This window comes from Cajanus cajan, chromosome 5 (genome assembly GCF_000230855.2).
Source record: "Cajanus cajan strain Asha chromosome 5, NIPB_CcT2T_4, whole genome shotgun sequence".
Taxonomy (NCBI): Eukaryota; Viridiplantae; Streptophyta; class Magnoliopsida; order Fabales; family Fabaceae; genus Cajanus; species Cajanus cajan.
In genome coordinates this window covers 3,193,406-3,213,010 of record NC_138521.1, presented here as the reverse complement: position 1 = coordinate 3,213,010, position 19,605 = coordinate 3,193,406, and the positions used below count along the sequence as shown (strand labels likewise).

The following is a 19,605-nucleotide window of genomic DNA, read 5'->3' as shown; positions in this document are numbered from 1 at the left end:
CAAGCATAAAATGATATTTATATTTATATTATTTTTGTGGTTCAGCACAGAAAGGTATTTCTAGAAACGATGGTCGCTAACACGAGTCATCAGAAAAACTTTCTTTTTAATTTGTGCTAAGTCTTACACGTTTGCTTGAGGAAGAAACGGATCTGGGTTACATAAATAGTCTTTTTCTATTTCATATTGCGGTTGGTTTGCATTATATTATCAGTAGTAGTACATATTAGTATACAATAATTGAGAGAATTCGTTGATGTAAGCCCTATTATTTTGCTGAATTCACATGCCGTTTTATAAATATAAATTACACCATAAATATCTTTCTCAAATTGTCATTAAAATTGTGTTAATACATGGCTAACATAGGTACGGACTGGATTTCAATATAGGATACCCGTGGGTGAGGCATTTCAAATAATATTCGAATGCACGAGCTTAAAGTAGAGTCACAATTCACAATAACCCTCACTGTCATGGTCTTAGAACTACGGATTTTAATAAAGACATTTTCAGAAATAAATTACTAATTTTAACTAAAATATTATAGTTTGTTCAGTGATGAAGTCTTAGTATAATACATACAATATTTTATACTCAAATATTTTTAATCGTAATTATCATTGTTATCGATAAAAAAAAATAGAATGAATTTTTTTATACATGACCAGTAATTTTTCATTTTTTTTAAAAAAAGATGAGTTATATTATTTGTATAATATATTTTTGCTATTATATATTACTTTTTATTATATCACTTATTTTATATGTGATTGATAAAATAAGAGCTCTCAACAAATAAATTATTAGTTCAAGTGAAATTGATCTCAATCTCATAAAGCATGATCTTTAGTTTGAGTCTTGTTGATAAAAAAAAAATGTTATGGTGGAGATGTTAGATGTAAAAGTCTCACATTGGTGAGAACTTCTAATTTGAGCCCCACTAAGCTATAAATAAAGCCTAGTGGTCCCCCTCTTAAAATCATCCCAAATCTTCCCCTTCTCTTTATCTACTTTGAGAGTTTTTTCTATGTAGTAGTATTCTCCTGTTTTAAGGAGTGAATTTTAGAGTGAGAAGTAATGTAATTTTCTCTTAAGTAAAGTTTTTCTATTGTGTCTAGTGTCTCTTTTTACTCTTATTTTCTCATATCTTATTTTAGTTGTGTTATTATTTAGTTATTCTAATACCCAACATTGGTATCAAAGCCATAGGTTGGTCTTATTCTACTGTGATGAACACTAATATAGTGTTGGAGAAAATTTTTAGTATGTTTCGCGATTGCATTATTGTTTGATATGCTACATTAGAAAAGAGTTATTCTTGTTACTGGATATAATGTGGGTAGTGTAAAAGTGCAAATTTGGAAAAAGTTTTGGCAAGGAAAGACTTGGTATTTAAGTGTGTCCATTAGTGACCCACCTCTCTTTCCTAGGAACTTACCTAGTGTGTACTAGTTTACAGTCTACCGTTGTTGAGACTACTCGAAAATCAGGGAAATCGAAAGATGTACTTATGAAGCTAATCGAAAGATGGAGGAGGATGAACACCTATCTGGAACGTTTTAGGAGTTGTATGTATTCGTGCTAGAAATATAGTCGAAAAGTTTGAAGCATACATAAAACTTCTCAAAAAATATTGAGATCAACTCCTACCAATAACAGCTGATTCGAGATCGAAGACAATTATTTCGAGTTGAACAATGTTCGAGATTTGGTGAAATTGTGTGGGTGCTTAGGATCATACAAAGACAGTTAGCGTCCAAGTCGAGAAGTTAGTATACGCGAAGAACGGTTATGAGAAGTTACACTTTAGAAGCCACATAATGAGCATAGTGGGTAGCGGTTATCTCATAGTGGCCTACGTGCACGAGCGTCTGAGTGAGTTAACCGTCATTGATTCACTCTATAAATTCAAGAAGCCTGCATTGTCACAAAGGTCGGAAAAACTCATACTTGAATAGAGCTCTGAAGTACTCTCCGCCTGCGCATATGGCTTTCGTGCATGGAATCGTGTTTGGGTATGGTTGCTTCTTGACCACTTTTCTTTTTTCCTTTCTAGGTTAGGATTAGTTTAGTCTTAATGTTTCTTGTAATTACTTAATTTTCATTCATGTAATTTCTGATAACGTTATAATGCTTGAAGACCATGAACTATGATTTGTCTAGGAATTATATCTATCGTTCATTTTGTTTATTTAAGCATCTATGTGCATGAACACTGTTTGTTGATAATCGTTGATGAATATCTGGAAACTAGTGATTATTGAACTTCATACCTAAATTGAAACTGTCGTAGTGCTAGTCCGAATATAAAGAATCCGTAAACAAATTCCACCGTAAACAACCGTCATTGTTCCAGTAAGCAATATTATTCATGATGAAAGTTGCATCAATCAATTTAATTGAGAGAAAAAAAATATAAAGAAATCATGGCAACAAAATATGAGATAAAGAAATTTAAAGGGAGTAACATCAACTCCAACTTGGTACATGACTCGACACCAAGACTATTTTGCACTAATGACTTAAAGAAAAATCTATTGTCCATTGGGCAATCGGATGACTTCAGGTTCAAGATCCACAATGAAGGTGGAATCTTGAAGGTATCTAGTGATGATGAAAGTATAGAACATCACAATCAATTTATACATGTTTTTAGAAGATACGCTGCAAGAAGCAAATGCATCAATTACAATAAGAAGTCAAGAGGAAGCAACGATGATGTGGCATCGTAGACTTAGTCATATGTTAAAGCAAGGCCTAAAAATTCTTGTAGAATGCAATCTTTTGTTAGGGTTCAAAACATAAATTTACCATTTTGTGAACACTATGTAACAAGCAAACATCATAGATTAAATTTTGCCAAAGTAATTATGAGAAACAAACATATACTTGACTTAATCTATTCTAATGTATGGAAATCGCCGAAAATATTTTTGAAAGGAGCAAAATACTTTGTATCATGCATTGATGATTACTCTAGGAGTTTATGGGTATTCCCAATCAAGAAGATGTTAGGTGTGTTTCCAGTATTCAAGGAATTTAAAACACAAATGGAACTTGAATTTGAGGAAAACATTAAGTGCTTGAGGATAAACAATGGAGGAGAATATGTAGATGGTGACTTTTTGACATTTTGCAAGCAAGGTGATATTTCAAGGCAATTCACAAAGTCACGTATTCCCTAGTAGAATGTTGTAATAGAGTAGATGAATATAACTCTTTTAGATAGAACAAAAGTTATGCTAAAAATAGCGAGAGTTGTTAAATCTTTCTAGGTAGAAATAGTTAAAATCCCATGTTATGTAATAAATCGATCACCATCAACAATAATCGGTTTGAAAACACCAATGATGATGTGGAGAGACAAACTAGCTGATTATTCTTCCTTACATGTGTTTGGATGTCATGTGTATGTGATGTACAACTCCCACAAAAGAACGAAGTTGGATCCAAAATCTAGAAAGTTTACATTATTGGATTATGTTGACAATGTTAAGAGGTATCATTGGTGGAATCCCATTGTCCACAAGGTTGTTGTTAACATGGATATAGTGTTTGTAGAGAATGAATTGCAAAGGGAGAAGAAAAATGAGAACACTACTAAAAATACTATTATAATGGTGATAGAAAAGAAGTTTAGAAAAGATAACACTTCTAAAGTAGAACAACAGTATGAAGAACAAGTACTAGATGAGACCAATAACGAAGAAGCTTAATAAACAAGATGTGAGATAAGGAGACCATCTTGGCACTCAGATTATGTCATGGCAATGCCATGATGTATATTATCTTCCAACTAAAAAAGGAGAACCATCAACCTTTCAAGAGGCTTTGAGGAGTTCAGATGCTTCTTTATGAATGACAACAATATAGAAAGAAATGGAGGTCTTACATAGAAATAAGACATGAGAACTTGTTGAGTTTCTAGAAGGTCGAAATGCCATTGGGTGTAAATGAGTCTACAAGATCAAATGAAGTGGCAATGATAAGTGGAACGGTATCATGCAAGATTGGTGGCTAAAAGGTGTGCTAAGAAAAAGTACATTGATTTCAACGAGATATTCTTGTCAATTGTTTGATTGACCACAATCAGAGTCGTTCTAGCTATGTGTGTTGCATTTGAATTACATCTTAAACAACTTAATTGATGTAAAGATTTCTTCATGAAAAACTTAAAGAAGAAATATATATGCTCCAATCATTAGTCCCCAGTTTTTTTTTATATAATTCTATAGAAGGTGATAGAAAGATGAGGTATTATAATACTATTAGATGAAAGATCAAAGATATGCTTCAACAGAAAAACAGAAAGTAAAGGTTTAGCTGAATAACAAGCATGAATCACAAATAATTTCATTCAATTTTAACTAGTCAACTAATCCTTAAGTATCTGAAATCATCTTAAAAGGGGCTGTTAAAAAAAAGTAATATTACTTATACATATTTTTCAAGTTGATTGTATCTCACATTACTCATTTAATCATTTTATCACATTTTTATTTTTATTATCTCTATTCTTTATATGAGATTTGTGCAAAATTAATCACAAGTACATTTTAATTCTTTAGCAACATTTTATTTCTTATATTTGTTAAAATGTTACTATATATTGAATAAATAGGTTATTTTACAATTTTTTTAAATGTTACTATAGATAGGATAACTTTTTTTATTTTAATATTATTCTTTCTAATTGTTTTCAAAATCAAAGTCTCATATCGAGTAAAAAAAATGTCACATTAGTTATTTTGCAACATTTTTTTTGAAAAATGTTACTACACATAAGTAACATTTTTTTTATTTTAACAATATTTTTTCTAATTGCTTTTAAAATCAAAATCTCAAGTAAAAAAATATATATTTATCTCATTTATAATTGTTACCCATAATTATAATCACATATCGAATAAATGAATGATTCATAAAGAATATATATAATTATATAGTTATACTTAAAATAAATGAACTTTGATATTTAATATATAATTATTGGTAACTAATTAAAAATGTCTTCAACCCTCTTTTAACTCCTAAGAGTTTAAGAAGCATAAAAATATAATAATTGATAACAATATCTAAATTAAAATTAATTATCATTTTATAAAGTTAACAAAAACTTTATAAAATATTGCCTAATTGTATAAAAATGTCATTAAAAGACTTTAATAACATGAACTATACAACATGAACTATATATAATATTTGATAATATGTTATAAAAATAAATTAGTAATATTTATATATAATTAAGTAATATTTTTTAAATATTGTTAAAAATTTATTGTATTGTAGTAGATGTACGATGAGTATTATTTTATATATGTGGGCAAGTATTATTAATAAAATAATATTTTTATTTTATCAGCACATGATAATACTATTATATGATGGCGCTCACGTGTCTTTCATATATATATATATATATATATATATATATATATATATATATATATATTTTACCTAAAATGATTTAAATTCGATTTGTTGGATGACTTGCGAATGATCTGTATTAAGAGTTTAGATACAGATTTAAAAAATATTTTCATTAAAAAAATCTTTATTCTTATAAAAAGAACTTTGAAAAATATTTGTTACTTATATGAAAACAAGTTGTCTTGTAAAACAAAAATGTGATGAACGTGGTAATACACTAGACTTCATGCTTGGCAGGTTGGGCACAAAATTAATGTCTTTAGTAGCTAACGTATGCATGATGGGTCCAAGCCATCTCCCACTGTGTCTTGCAACCATTAATTAAGCAAGTCCAATTTGTCCTCCAAGAACACAACAAACCTGCTACTGCTGCATACAATTCTGCAATGTAGTATAAGCAATTCTGCAATTTGTCCTCACCAACTCTTAGAATAGTGGATTATCGACGTAGGATTTGAATTTTTTCCAATATACTCCCCTCACGTCCAACATTTTCAATGGTAGGACTTGAATACACCCTCTCATGTCTATGGTACATGTATCAATGAATGGTGAGTGACCTATTTTTAATATCATCTTAGAATAGTGGATTAAGCTTAACTCAACCTTAAAAAATCGGCTTGTAAAGTGAAGGTTACTTTAGTACATATTCATTCTTCGAATTGCTCATCACTAACTATGATTCTAACATCTAAATATCAATGGATCCACACGAGGGCCGGTCACATATTATTATATTAAAACAAATAATAGTATAAATACTAAAAAATATATATATTTTTGGAAGACCTAAAATAAGGAGTTGTTTAGTTTTAAGGTTGGATCGATCCTATGCACACAAACAATATAAACATTATAATAGGATTCAAATAAGATCGCATATTATTTTAACTTTAACTACTAGGGTTTGATTTAGTGAAAAAAGTTAATCTGTCTTAATGACAAATCAAAATTGATTAGAATATTTTCTAAAAGATTTGTATATATTAGTATTCGATAGTGTTTTTTATATATTTTTTTAATAGACAAATATTAATAATTAGTTATTATGTTAATTCACTATATTCTTATTATTTAAGTCCTATGGCCCTCACCCAAACCATCAAATATCAATACATCTTATAACTTAAGATATCAAAACCAAGTATATATCTACTTATAACTTTAAAAATATCTTTTTATACACTTATGCGTGAAGGTGTGACTGTGGGCCAAATTATCAATGAATTTTCACGTGTTATGACCTTCTTTTCTTTTTAATTCTAAAGCTTCCAAATTGCCATGACTTGTTCTTGTTTTAAGTCATTAGTATTACTATTTTCTTTCGAGGCAGTTAGTGATTGAGGCTTTACGGAAACATTTTTCTTTCTAATTCATAGAAGAAAATTATAACAACAATAACAAAGGTTAACATGGAATTTTATTTATACTACTTCGACTTTCATACTAAGTCGATCTTAATTATTCGCAAAAATAACTACTTAATAGTTATTAAGCATAGTTGGCGAAGTTTGCTTATTAACTGATTTTTTTTAAAGTTTGTTCAATTTAAAATTTTAGAAAGTACAGTTCAAAGCATTTAAAAAGTTTTTACTTTTAACAAACTGTTCTATTTAAGTAAATACAAATAATATAAAAAGTACATTAAATTTTCAATATATATATATATATATAAAGTCAATTCAAATTATTAAATTCATTGGCCTGCAGCAAGTTTAGGTCAATTAAATTATTTAAAAGTAGATTTATATTTATTTAAATGGTTCTATTATGACACAGTTTTTTAAATAATTTTCCAAGTTAATTATTTAAAAAAACTTACAAAGTATAAATATATTAATTGTTGACTTATAAATAATCTTAATCCATTAAAAAAAAAATTTTCTTCAATTACTACAGTTTAACAGTGTGTTTGATTTGCCGTTCGTGACCAAAAGAAATTGTAACATTAATTGTTGTTAGACGTAGTTTTAAACGAAAATAAAACATACACTTTATTTATTTATTTATTTATTTTATATGTGATTGTTTTCTCTGCATGTATAGAGATCCTTTTTTTAATTGACAAATGGACAGGAAATCAACTAACTAATATACATAATTGAGATGGTATAAAACAAAATTTATTGTTGTTTTAATTTATAAAATCCAAGGTTTTGCAAATAATTTTGGTAACGTCAATTATTTTTCATTCTATCACTTATTTATAAAAATGTGCAGAATTGAAGCCAATGATCTATCGTCAATGTTTATAACAAATGTACTAAAGAAATACTCAATTAAGTATCAATGCGTTGTATTTTTCTTAACTTATATGAATCAAAGTCTTTGATTAATATTAAGATATAATATCGTTCTCAATTTGCATCGCTTTCAGTTTTTTAAACAATAACCAATTGGGTAATTAAGAATGTTGCCCTGCTTAAATTCCAAATTAATTAGTAAAATAAAGAAAGAAAAAACTGATTTGTTTCAATAATGGATTAAGTAATTATCATGAACAGTTATATACCAACGGCAATGCGTTGCATGATCCAATTAATTAGCATTTTCCTTTGTAGGATGTCATTAAAGATTGAATTTGGTAAAAGTAATGACATTTGATAATTTTATTAGACCCACATACGTACGCGACGCGATCTTTCATAATATACGCAGAATAAACTTTCTTACCTAAAACCTTACCAAATCTTCCAATTATAATTCCAAGATTTTAATATAGGTGAAGAATTTGGGGTTTCCTTTACATGAATTGTCGTTTCCCAAGTAAAAATGCTTAATTTTATCTTTATAAGATATAATATTTTTATAACATTTTTTTTTCTTTTTTACTTTCCAAGAATGAGAAAAATTGCATACTTTTTATTTTTAATAATAAATATGAAACTAAATTACATTTCTTATAAAATATAAAAATTAAATATCATTACTTACAATTTTGATCTTATAACTATACCGGAGTGGTGTAATAAAGAGAAAAAAATTGAACATTTCTCTAAAGTCTAAAAGATTATTAAATGTGTTATAATCATGAATGATTTATTCTATAGGTTTAAATTGAGCATAGTATAAATAAGAATGTTTAGAAAGAAAAATAAATACCTTTATATTTATCAACAAAAAAAAATTACATTGATATATTTGGATTCAAAGGCTAATTTAAACAACCCCAAGCGTGTGGTTCAGCGGTAAGGGTTGATCCACGCTTAAGCAAGGTCAGGGGTTCGAATCCTGCCTTGTGTATGCAGCCGCGTTAAATCCTCGCTCATAGCGAGGAGTTTAGTCACTGCTGTCCTTCCGATGATAATAGTTGAAGACAAGGAGAAGAATATCTAGGCAAGGACTTAGAAGATGATGATGAAATCGATTAAATTACTGATGTACCCTTGTATAGGAACAATAACTCTCAACTAAGTAATTCAATATGTTTTCTTAATTGACTACTTGAGTGAGAGTTATGAGTTCATTTGTTTGATTTTTTGTTTAAAAAAGGTTTTTTAATAAAATAAATAATTTTTAATTTTCATGAGTTTCTCTAAACTATTTTATTAAAAATAATTTTCTCTATTTTTTTAAGAAACAACTTTTATCGAAAGAATTATTTTTTAGAAACACGTTTTTAAAATTTAAATAAACGGACCTATATTTACCACATGCCTGGACAGATATTGAGCTACAACACGTGTTCGTGTCAGGCTCGGTAAATTCTTACTGTTTATGCACAAGTTAGATCGTCAACAAAGAAAAAATCGAATAGAACGATTTGTTGGAATTTTTTTTCTTTTTTTTTGAAAATAAAAAAAGGTAGATGGATCGATTTTATTTTTTTCTGCGGTCAACAAAATGAATTCAGTTTAAAAAGATGTTTCGGAAACGATTTAGAAACGATGTTTTGGCCCAATCATCCGAAGTTTGGTTCATCATATATACACCTTCTTTTTTCTCTAAGTACACTCTTTTTTTTTTAATAAATAATTAAAATTTTAAAATATTCTTAATTTTTTTTATTTTTTATTTTAAATTTTACATCCACAATATTTAATTTAGTATTTTTTTTCACGCATCTTTTCTTTTTTTTTTTTAATTTTTATATGTACTCATTTACCTTTCCTCTACCTTACCTAATTTGGTAGTATGTCAAAATTAAAATAATAAAAAAATATGTGTGAAAAAAAGAAAAAATGTAACAAATTGAAAGTTAGAAGTATAAAATTAAAAAATTAAAAAAACTACAATATTTTATAATTTTAAAAAAATAAAATAAAAAAAGTATATTTATAAAAAAAATAGATATATATATCATGAGCCCCAAAGTTTTGGCAATAAGTAAACGGTCCTTGTCGGCCGAAAATAACTACCCAAGGCACTGAAACGGATCAAGCAAGAGGTAGATTTTGGCACTTGGACAAAAACATTGAAACATGGCTCAAGATCTACACCTCCTTTTTTTTTTCTTTTTTTTTTTCCCTTTATAGATACATTTTTTTTAAAATAAAATTTTAAATTTTTTTTTTATAATTTTTAATTATATACTTCTAATGTTTAATTTAACACTTTTTCATTCTTTTTCACATGCCCTCTTCTCTTCTCTTTTCAATTTTTCCATGTACCTTTTACTTTCCATTTCTCATCTATTTCTATAAATAGTTTTGATTCTTTCTTTCAGTTTTCACACTATTACCCTCTCCCTTACCTTTTTTAGTTTTCACATGCATCCAAGATGTATAATTTGATAGAAAAGAATGGCACAATCCAAGAGGGGGGGTGAATTGAATTCTATGACCCTTTAAAAAATTATCAGAGTTTCTAGGATCTTTATTTCACTTAAAACTTTTCTATAACTGAATTTCCAAATGAAACTTTTCTAAAGACTTGTTATGAAAATATGAATGCAATTTGCCCACTTGATTATAACATAATGAGGTTCAATAACAATGCACTAATTCAGATTTAAACCATCAAGATTCACATACACTTGTTAATCAAGTTTTATCTTCTTTAAAGTTCAACCAAGAAATTACACAATGTAAAAGATAAGGTACAAGAAGATTGCACAAGTCGTTTATACTGGTTCAGCCACTCCACATGTGACCTACATCCAGTCCTTAATCAACACCTGATTAAGATTTGTTCCACTATCTTTAAGCAAGAAGGTTTACAAGCACACACACATGCATATACTTCAACACTAAAGATAACCACTTTCTTGACCCCAAAAAAGCACCCCTTGTAGAACCCACTACAAGAAACCTTACCACTTGAGAAACCCTTCTCAAGATTTTTACAAAGATTCACAAAGAATAAAGGAACGAATTCACCTGGAATTCTTGAACAAATCTTTATCTTCCCCTTTCAAGAATATGATGATGATGATTTTCTAACAAAGCTTTTCACAAACGTTTTTACTCTTGGATTTCACAAAGAAAACTTCTCCAAGATGTCACAAAGACTCACAAAAACGCTTTTCACAGAATGATTATCAGTTCAAACTATTTATAAAAGTTTCAGACGCAGATAATCGATTATTTTAAAGATTAATTGATTATTTTGTTCTTCAGGTTTTCTGGAAACCAACCAAGAACAATTTAATCGATTATTTTGCTGGATAATCGATTATTCTAGAGAGTTGTTCCTGGGATAATCGATTATTTTGACAAATAATCGATTATTACAGCAAGGCATTCCACTTAGCCTATTAGCTGGAATAATCGATTATATTTAACGATAATCGATTATTTTGAGTTAGTTTTTAAAACTTCATTTTATACCTCAAAATAAGTTTCCAATCTTCTTAATTCATCATCATATACTCTCTACTTAGTTTAGACATAGATTTTGTTTATGCACAAAGCATACTAAGCACACAAAATATAAAAACACATTCAAAACAATTTATTTCCTAAGTTCTATTACACAGCTCCAATTCATAGCATTTTCTTGACTCTTCTTTGACTTTTTTTTTGTGCTTCCAAGTTGTTGTTTGTGTTGTGATCATCAAAACTCACTTAGCTTCAACAGCATTAAGCTCAACATAATTGATATTCAATAGCGTTATAGGCACGCGTGTGATAAGTGTCTAATTAATCTGATAAAATATAAATTTGAGACACTTGTCTAGCACAATTTTTTGTACATATTGATATAATTTTGGCCAATATACTTAGAATCAAAGAGGGACTCTTATTTTATGTTATTACAGGGAGTATTGAATCTTTTGATCAGATTTTGTGCTTATTTTGTAAGTTTTGAAGTCTGGAGGCAAACTGCTCAGCCCTTCAAAAGGGTTGAGCGCTTTCAAGTCAGAGAGCTTAGCAAGTGCGCCAAAGTAGAGACGCTCAACCACTCCCAAGCGCTGAGCAGTTTTGGCCCTGAAAGAATGAGTGTTCTCTGCCTCTTAGGCCCTCAACGGATTTGAAGCGCCCAACCCTTTTTGCTTGCTTAATGGTGAAGAATCATCTCAGGCACTCAGCGGATTTGAGGGGCTCAGCCCTTCAGATTACTTCATGTTAAAGAATTTTCCAAACCACTCAGCCGTTTCAAGGCGTTGAGCAGTTCCTTCTCTTTCTTGCCTACTCTGTTTTAATTCCAACACCTATAAAAGGGCAGAAGAGAGAGAAAATAGGGATTAGAAGTTGCACGAGAGAAAAACAGAGATGAAGGGACAAAATAGAGCACCTTGGAGCTCGTGGGAACACGGTTCTTCGGAGGATCTCTTTCTTCTACCTTTCCTCTTGTTATCTTGTGCTTTCTTCTTCTATGGAGAGCTAAAGCTCCAGGGTTGGGATTGATGTAATCATTGAACTCCTTTGTATTCCTCTTTGATTCATATATATATATATATATATATATATATATATATATATATATCATCTATTACTCAATGTCAGTAATTTGTATTCTGTTCTTAATGCTTTGATAAATTGATCATTTATCTTTGATATCAGATTTGTAATTTGGTTGGAAAATATTTTCTAAATCTAGACTTGGAACAAATCACCTATTAGTTTTGAAAGTCAGAAATGATTTTGAAATTAATAGTTGTAATAAGTTTTGACTCTTAATGCAGGATATTTAACTGAATGAAGTGAGGAATCATTCATTGAGTTAAATATCTTAGAATTTCTTATGCCAAGGAATTGGGTCTGAATGGATATAGAGAACTCAATGACAATGAGTAATGGAATCATTTTAAAGAATCAATAGGAATGCATAGGAGGGAGATTGATGAAATCTAATCCCAACTATTTCTCATGTCTGTTTTTCTTAATTTTAACTTAATTTTGGTTACTTAGTTTAATTTACCGCTCACATCAAATATTTAACATGTGTGATCATTCAAGCTTTGAATTTACAAGTAACAATTAACATAATAGAAATCAAAATCTACTTCACAAGTCCCTGAGGATCGACAACCTTTTAACTATATTACAGAGACTTGGCTGCGCTTGCTTGGAAAACCAACAATGTGACTGCCTCGACAGTTTGAAGGTGTTGAGCCAAATGTGTATTTTTTCTTCAAGCTCAACATACAATATTTGACAATGCTGTCACACACCAATTTTATGATCTAGGTGCATGTAAAAATGAAAGAGATAAGGGAGAAGAAAATAACATGAAAACCAAAAGAATTAAAACTATCTACTGAAATATGTAAGAAGTAGGAATGTAAATTGGCCAAATCTTGAACAAGGCTTATGGCCTAACCTCTTTAAAATTTTATTGTTTAATAAAAAGGTTAGGTTTAAGTTTTTAAAAAATCCTATTCATTTAAAAAAAATTGGACTTAGACTTGTAAAAAAGTCTATTAGGTCTGATAGGTCAATCTATTTATCTATATAATATAATAAAAAATTAATATACATATATTATTTGAATAAGATTATTCTCTTTCATCATAGTCTATATGTAAGCGTACATGAATGTACATAAGCTATCCCTTTAATATAAAACAATTTCATCTAGTTTTTCTTTGTGATATTGTATATGTCCCTGGTATCCCTTAGACCATTTCATGTACAATGAATTTGTTTTTAGTTTATAAGTTGTTATCATAATTATTTTAGTTTGTTAAAATATGAGTTGGTTATTTAGAATATGCCAAATTAGATATAGGAGATGTTCTTACTAGGATCAGGTCGGTTTCCTTAGTCGTCTTTTTGATCTTGGTCCACAGGATTGGTCTTTGTTCTGCAAGCACCTCGGATGTACCTACAAAAAGGACTCCAATGATCAAGTTAGTCTCCCTTGTTAACATTGTCCATCGTTTATATAATTACCTGTCTTTTCTCGTTATCGTCTGTTCTCTTTTCATGTAATCGTCATAGTCGTTACTTTGGAGAGTTATTAGCGATTAAATTGGTCATCCTCATGATAAGGTACACATCCGATGTCATGAGTGTGCCGAGGTCCACACTTGACATCATAAGTTCAATCCAATATTCCCATTTTGAGGTCCGCGTCTCCTGTCTTGGCTCCGGAAAGTTGAGCTATAAACTAAACTCAATTTTATCATAGATAAGACTGGTACAAGAAATATTTAAAATATTTTTTTATGATTATCCTTTTTCATTATAAATTTATAAACTTACGACTTATGTGTATGTAACATATATGACTGTACATGAATTGTTTCTCTAAAAAAATTTACTTTTTCCTCTTTTTGTGAGATTGTGTATATTTCAAAATTTTAATTTTAATAATATTGAGTAAATTATATATTATCATGCAAAATAAAAAATAACTCATAGTAACATATTTAAAAATAAATTTATTGATTTTTAAAAATTAAATTTATTGATTTAATTAACATTATTAACATAAAATAAATTTTTAAATAGACTAATAGGTCATGTTAGACTTGAAATAATCATATTATACCCGGAAAAAAGTTTATGATAGATAATAGGTCATGGATAACTCATGATCAAAGTGAGGGTGAATGTGTATAGTTGTATTTTCTTGCGTGAAAAATTTACCTAATTGGGTCTCATGACACTATTCTTGCCGGTATTCTTATTTCAATTTTTGGGCATGCTCTTTGTGGATGTCATTTGGGGTGTATGTAACAGGGGGTGCTAGTTCAGATAGCTGCTTTTGTCTCCTTTTTGCTCATTTCTCATGATTATTGCATCATGTGTGAGTCTTTTTTTTAAATGAACCTCGTTCAACTGCTGCACTTGCATGTGTCTTTTACTCACTCTAGTTGGTTACAAGGCTTGTGTGCCATACTTCTCTGTAAGTTTTTCTTAGCTGATCTATATAATGTGCAAGTTAACTGGTAAAAATTGTTATATTTTTTATTAACAATAAGTCTGCATGATTCTTTGATGCTAATTCATAATTGATCAAATGTGCAGGTTCTTCTGCTACTAAATTATTTTATTTCATTCTAAATAATATTCCACCATATATCCCAAAATCTATTAGTGTTGCAAGAACAATTGAGCATTATCGAAAATGAGGATATTCAAGCAATGCATGATGCTGTGTATAAAAAGTACACAATGTTCAAGTAAGTGCCATATATCTGAGAATTGTATGAGTAATTTCTTTCCAAATGAATAGATATATTTCACTCATGCAGCCAAACAATAATTCATATTTAAATAATAATAGTCGACATGCTTTCCTTTGTGTAGGAAATTTCAGGGTGCAATGCAAATAGTAGCTGCGGTAGAAACTGTGGTATTATTATTCGGGTTTCTATTTATAAACTTAAACGATCAATGATATATATAAATATATGACTTTGACAAGCTCATCAATTTTAGATATATATGAACATGGATGAGTCTTCAAAGAATTACTGGCTTCGTTTATTGATCAGAGAGTGGGCACAATCCTGCATATTTGCGTAGATTAATTGGGTGTGTATATCTGTGTTCCAGTGCAATAACACTTGAATTCTCTGAACTTTATAAAATTTGTTGGCAAAAAACCACTCAATATGATTTTCCTCCAACTATATGATCATTTTTCTAACCTTAAATAGCTCTTAATATATTCCTTTACCTACAGATGGATTTTCAGGTCACAAGATTTGGCACCAAACTTCTCTGTTATGCCTACCACAAAACGTACAGGCGAGACCCTGGTGCCTCCCATATCCAGTATTGCAAGTTTTCCATCTTCACATGGTGCAGAAGTTAAGATTGCAACTGTGCCTCGGAACATTTATAACAAAAATGTTTTCAATATATGAATTCTAAACATTCAGGTATAGTCGTAAGAAATCAGTTGTAAATGATGTTTGCAATCTAGCCTCTCTTTAGGATTGAATCCCCTACTTGTTCTTCTGTCAAGCCTTATTTTTTGGAAGACAAGGATCCCAATTTATACCTTTTAACATAATCACTTTGATAAGCTTAGAATGCTAGGTCTCATTCTCATATTCAAAACAGATAATTGAAGAATTAATCTAGTCTAAAAGTTTGCAAATTTGTAATTGTATAAGCTTTTGCTGGCTTGATTTATCTTCCTGTGTAGCCAACTTCTACTTCTCACAATGAAAGCTTCAAAGATGAAGTATTGGTAATCATTCAGCATCCTCGAGCATAAAGGCTAAGAAAGCTCAAAGCTTTTCCTCATAACGCCGACCGTTTTGTTGTGTCCGGTCTTAATACAAATTCATTCATCTCCATGGGAAACACGATGAATACTACTAGATGATCAATTATACCTGCATTATATGCTTATGCCTTTTTCCTTGCAGTTGGCATGGGCACGATGATTTATATCTTTAATTATTACACCATGAATATTTTTTTCTTGACTTAGGAATCATGGGCTAAGGGAGTAAGGGTAAAACAATGAGTTTTAGCTCGTTTAGCAAAGTTAGAAGTTAGACGTAGCTGCAGATATGTAACAATACATTATCATAGTGGTGATAAATGTTTATATTCCTCTTGATCCCAGTGTTGGTTACATTCATTTTCAAGAACTGATATGTCAAAGGGTTTTTAATTTTTGTCTGATACCAGGAGTCTTGGACACTATATATAAGCCCAAACTGGAACGGGCCGTTCCCAAAGTGGAACGAGCCGTTCCAAAATACTAAAATTTCCTACAAATTTTGATGGAGAACGGGGCGTTCTCATTTGGAACGGGCGTTCCAGACATGGAATTTATGAGTTAAATGTAACAACAGAACGGCCCGTTCTGGTTATAGAACGGGCCGTTCTGGACGTGAAATTTTACACATGACGAAGAGTCCAGAACGGCCCGTTCCGGATTTGAAACGGCCCGTTCCGGACACTCCTGATGCCTATATATACAGCGTTCTGGCACTCTTTTTACATTTTTTGAAAATCAAGGGAAACCTAGAGAAGTAGACCAACCAGATCCTGCTCTAATTTCAGCTGCTGCTTATTGAGGTACGGGTGGAGAAGAGTTCTTGTAGAGTTTTTAATAATTTTATGATATTCTGTATATGTTTAGGATTATGAATATATAATTAATTTGTAAAAATGATGATCTGAGAGAAGAAATTGTATAAAAGTGCGTGTAAGTTAGGTTTTGAAAAAAATAGGAGATTTTACTATTTGATTTAATATTCTATTAAATTAGTGAATCAATTGGGTTTTATATTAATTTATAAATGTTATTGTTATATTATATGATAAGAATTGATCATCTAGATGTGGATTCATGGTGATTTGCTTGAGGGATATGTGAATCCTTTGTGTGGATTTAGTGTATGTGTTGTGTGAATGTGAATGTGAATGTGGTTGTGGTTCCTCACACTTATGACCAGGGGTGGTACTACCTTGGGTAAGTGACGCTACAGGCGTGGCGTGATCTTGACATAGTGTGGGATGTGTGAGGCAATTAATATGTATCACTTATGTCAGGAGTGACACGACCTTGGGCAAGAAATGCTACATAGGTGACGTGACCTTGGCACCCTATTATATCAGGGGTGAGCACGACCTTGGGCTACTACAGGGGTGGCGTGGCCTTAGCATAGTATTATTTGCAAGATTTATGATGGATTGGTGTGATTGTGAAATTGTGATGTGAAGTTGATGCATGATTGATAGAATTATGATATGTACAAATGATTGTAAATATTTCATTATATAATGAGTTCTAATGAGATTACATTGTGGTGTGTTTGTATGTGTTTTACATATAAATGTTTTATTTTCTCACCGTATAATTTGTGGATGTTTTAGGTGAGGAAGATCCAGTTTTGAGTGGCATCTAGAATGTCAATTGAATTGTGGGTATGTTCTAGTATTGTGACATCGGGGTAGAGAATTCTAGGATATAAATTTTTATATGTATTTAGAGTTGTACCTTTTCTTTTGAAAATAATTTGTAAACTCTTAAGTTTTACTTTTCAAGTTTTATTTTCAATTATTTTGGATATTAAAGAACAATTATGAAGGTTTTATGTGAACCCTTCTACCAACGTTGAAAATTTTATTCTTTAGCTTATTTACATTGTTATTATATATGTGTTGAGGTGGTAAGAGTTTCACAAGAAATATGTTTCATAATAACTATTGTAATTAAAGAATTAAAGAATGGTTTATAAAATCAGTTGAAGAATAAAATAATCAAAAAAAAATATGCATCCTAAAGACTATAGAGAAATGTGTAGTTTATTGTATGTCTAGGTCTATAGATAACAGATATTTTAATATTTAACCCCCAAAAGGTAAAAGAATATTGATGCTTCAAAACTTGGCTGCTGGTTGTTGCAGGGTGCACCGTATTTAATTGAATCGAGTTGAAATTTGTGAGACGCATGAAACTCTAGAAATGAGTGGCGCAGGTATGTGATTCTCCTTCACTTGAAATATTGTTATTGCGATGTTTACTTGTTGGGTGTAATTATGGTGCAGGCGGTGCATTTGGTGGCAATAGGGGGCTCCGTCCAGTGCCTCCCGAAAAGGGGATATTCCCATTGGACCACATGCACTTGTGTGACTTAGTATGCTATCTTAACTTATATCTTTCTTTTTTCATTATGCCTTTCTCCTAATTCCTCTATTCGCCTCTTTTTAGGAGAAAAGAGAATATATCAACTGTCTGAAGACCGCTTCACACCAGTCTGAGAAATGCAGGCAATTCTCCAAAAAATACCTCCAGTGTCGCATGGACAAGTCAGTTCTTTTTAATATAGTCACAACTTCTAATGCACTTTTTTTCCTATTTCGCGTTAAGTAGGCTACTCTTTAGAAATCAAACTTGTTGTGTAACTTTATGAGTTACCACTTAGTAGATTTGAATTGATCATTCTAAATTTGAGTGTGATTTGTTCGAGTGAGCAGTGCTTGTTTACATTAATTGTGACATTAACTATGCAATTAGATCAAATAAAAGAAAATACACGTACAACCATATCTTTATACCCAAAAAAGACAATAATAGGCATAGGGTCACTGTATAGAGGATTAACTCCTGTAATTCCTCTGGCATCCATTATTAATCTTTGTGCCTAGGTAGTAGTTTTGTCATTTGTTGTTCTGTAATGTGTATTGTTTTTATGACACTGTGGGAGCTTAACAAGATGGTAGTCTTTAGTAGAATCCCATTTTGTATAATTTTGTTGTCCGTTTTGCAATGAAATGATGGAATCTCATCTTATATAATCCAAAATAATTCTTAAGATGAAATTTGAAGTAACAAAGTTGGTGATTTTAGTGGATATCTTTGATCTGTTTTCTTGTTCGTTGTAAAATATTGATATGTTGTGCTATGGATATTGTTTTTGGTGTATATAGTTCTTAGGTTTGTTTTGACTAATTTTTTTATAAATGGTTGTCCATGAACTATATAATTGGCATCTTACAGGAACTTGATGGCAAAGCAAGACTTGGCTGAACTTGGTTTCAAGGAAAATAAAGTAGAAACTCCTTGAGGGAAAATTACCGAGAGAATTGATAATCAAGACCAATGAACCCGAAGAATTAAGAATGAAAGTACTTTTGAGGTTAAGTTTTAATAGTGCCATTATTTTCCTTTGTCTTCAAATTTCAATTATTTGATAAGTAATGTATAACCATGCACTGAGTATGCAATGGTGCCATTCGAATAGCATGATAGTGAACAAAAGATGATAGGTTGTTTGTCTCATTCCCTTCCCTCTATCAAAAACGTGGTTATGATTATATGAAAGAAGATAACTGATGCAAAGAGCATTTCATTCGTGGCTTTTGTCCT

The 19,605-nt window shown here is 30.4% G+C and overlaps 2 protein-coding genes across 2 annotated transcripts; both read left to right on the top strand.

The window, feature by feature from the left end:
• Positions 1-14,449: 14,449 nt before the first annotated feature.
• Positions 14,450-18,374, top strand: LOC109809332 (uncharacterized; the record flags this gene model as incomplete). The annotated part of the gene is given in 10 exon segments (XM_083074746.1): positions 14,450-14,503; positions 14,505-14,580; positions 14,583-14,627; positions 14,630-14,670; positions 14,793-14,947; positions 15,075-15,120; positions 15,207-15,304; positions 15,454-16,808; positions 18,144-18,214; positions 18,285-18,374. Coding segments are annotated over 8 exon segments (699 nt in total), but the record flags the coding sequence as incomplete, so codon positions are not given.
• On the top strand, positions 17,610-19,590 carry LOC109809418 (uncharacterized). Its single transcript, XM_083074745.1, has 5 exons — positions 17,610-17,660; positions 18,144-18,214; positions 18,285-18,373; positions 18,448-18,545; positions 19,237-19,590. Exons 2-5 carry the CDS (start codon positions 18,202-18,204, stop codon positions 19,301-19,303), a joined length of 267 nt encoding a protein of 88 aa, XP_082930871.1. The 5' UTR covers positions 17,610-17,660; positions 18,144-18,201; the 3' UTR covers positions 19,304-19,590.
• Positions 19,591-19,605: the final 15 nt, after the last annotated feature.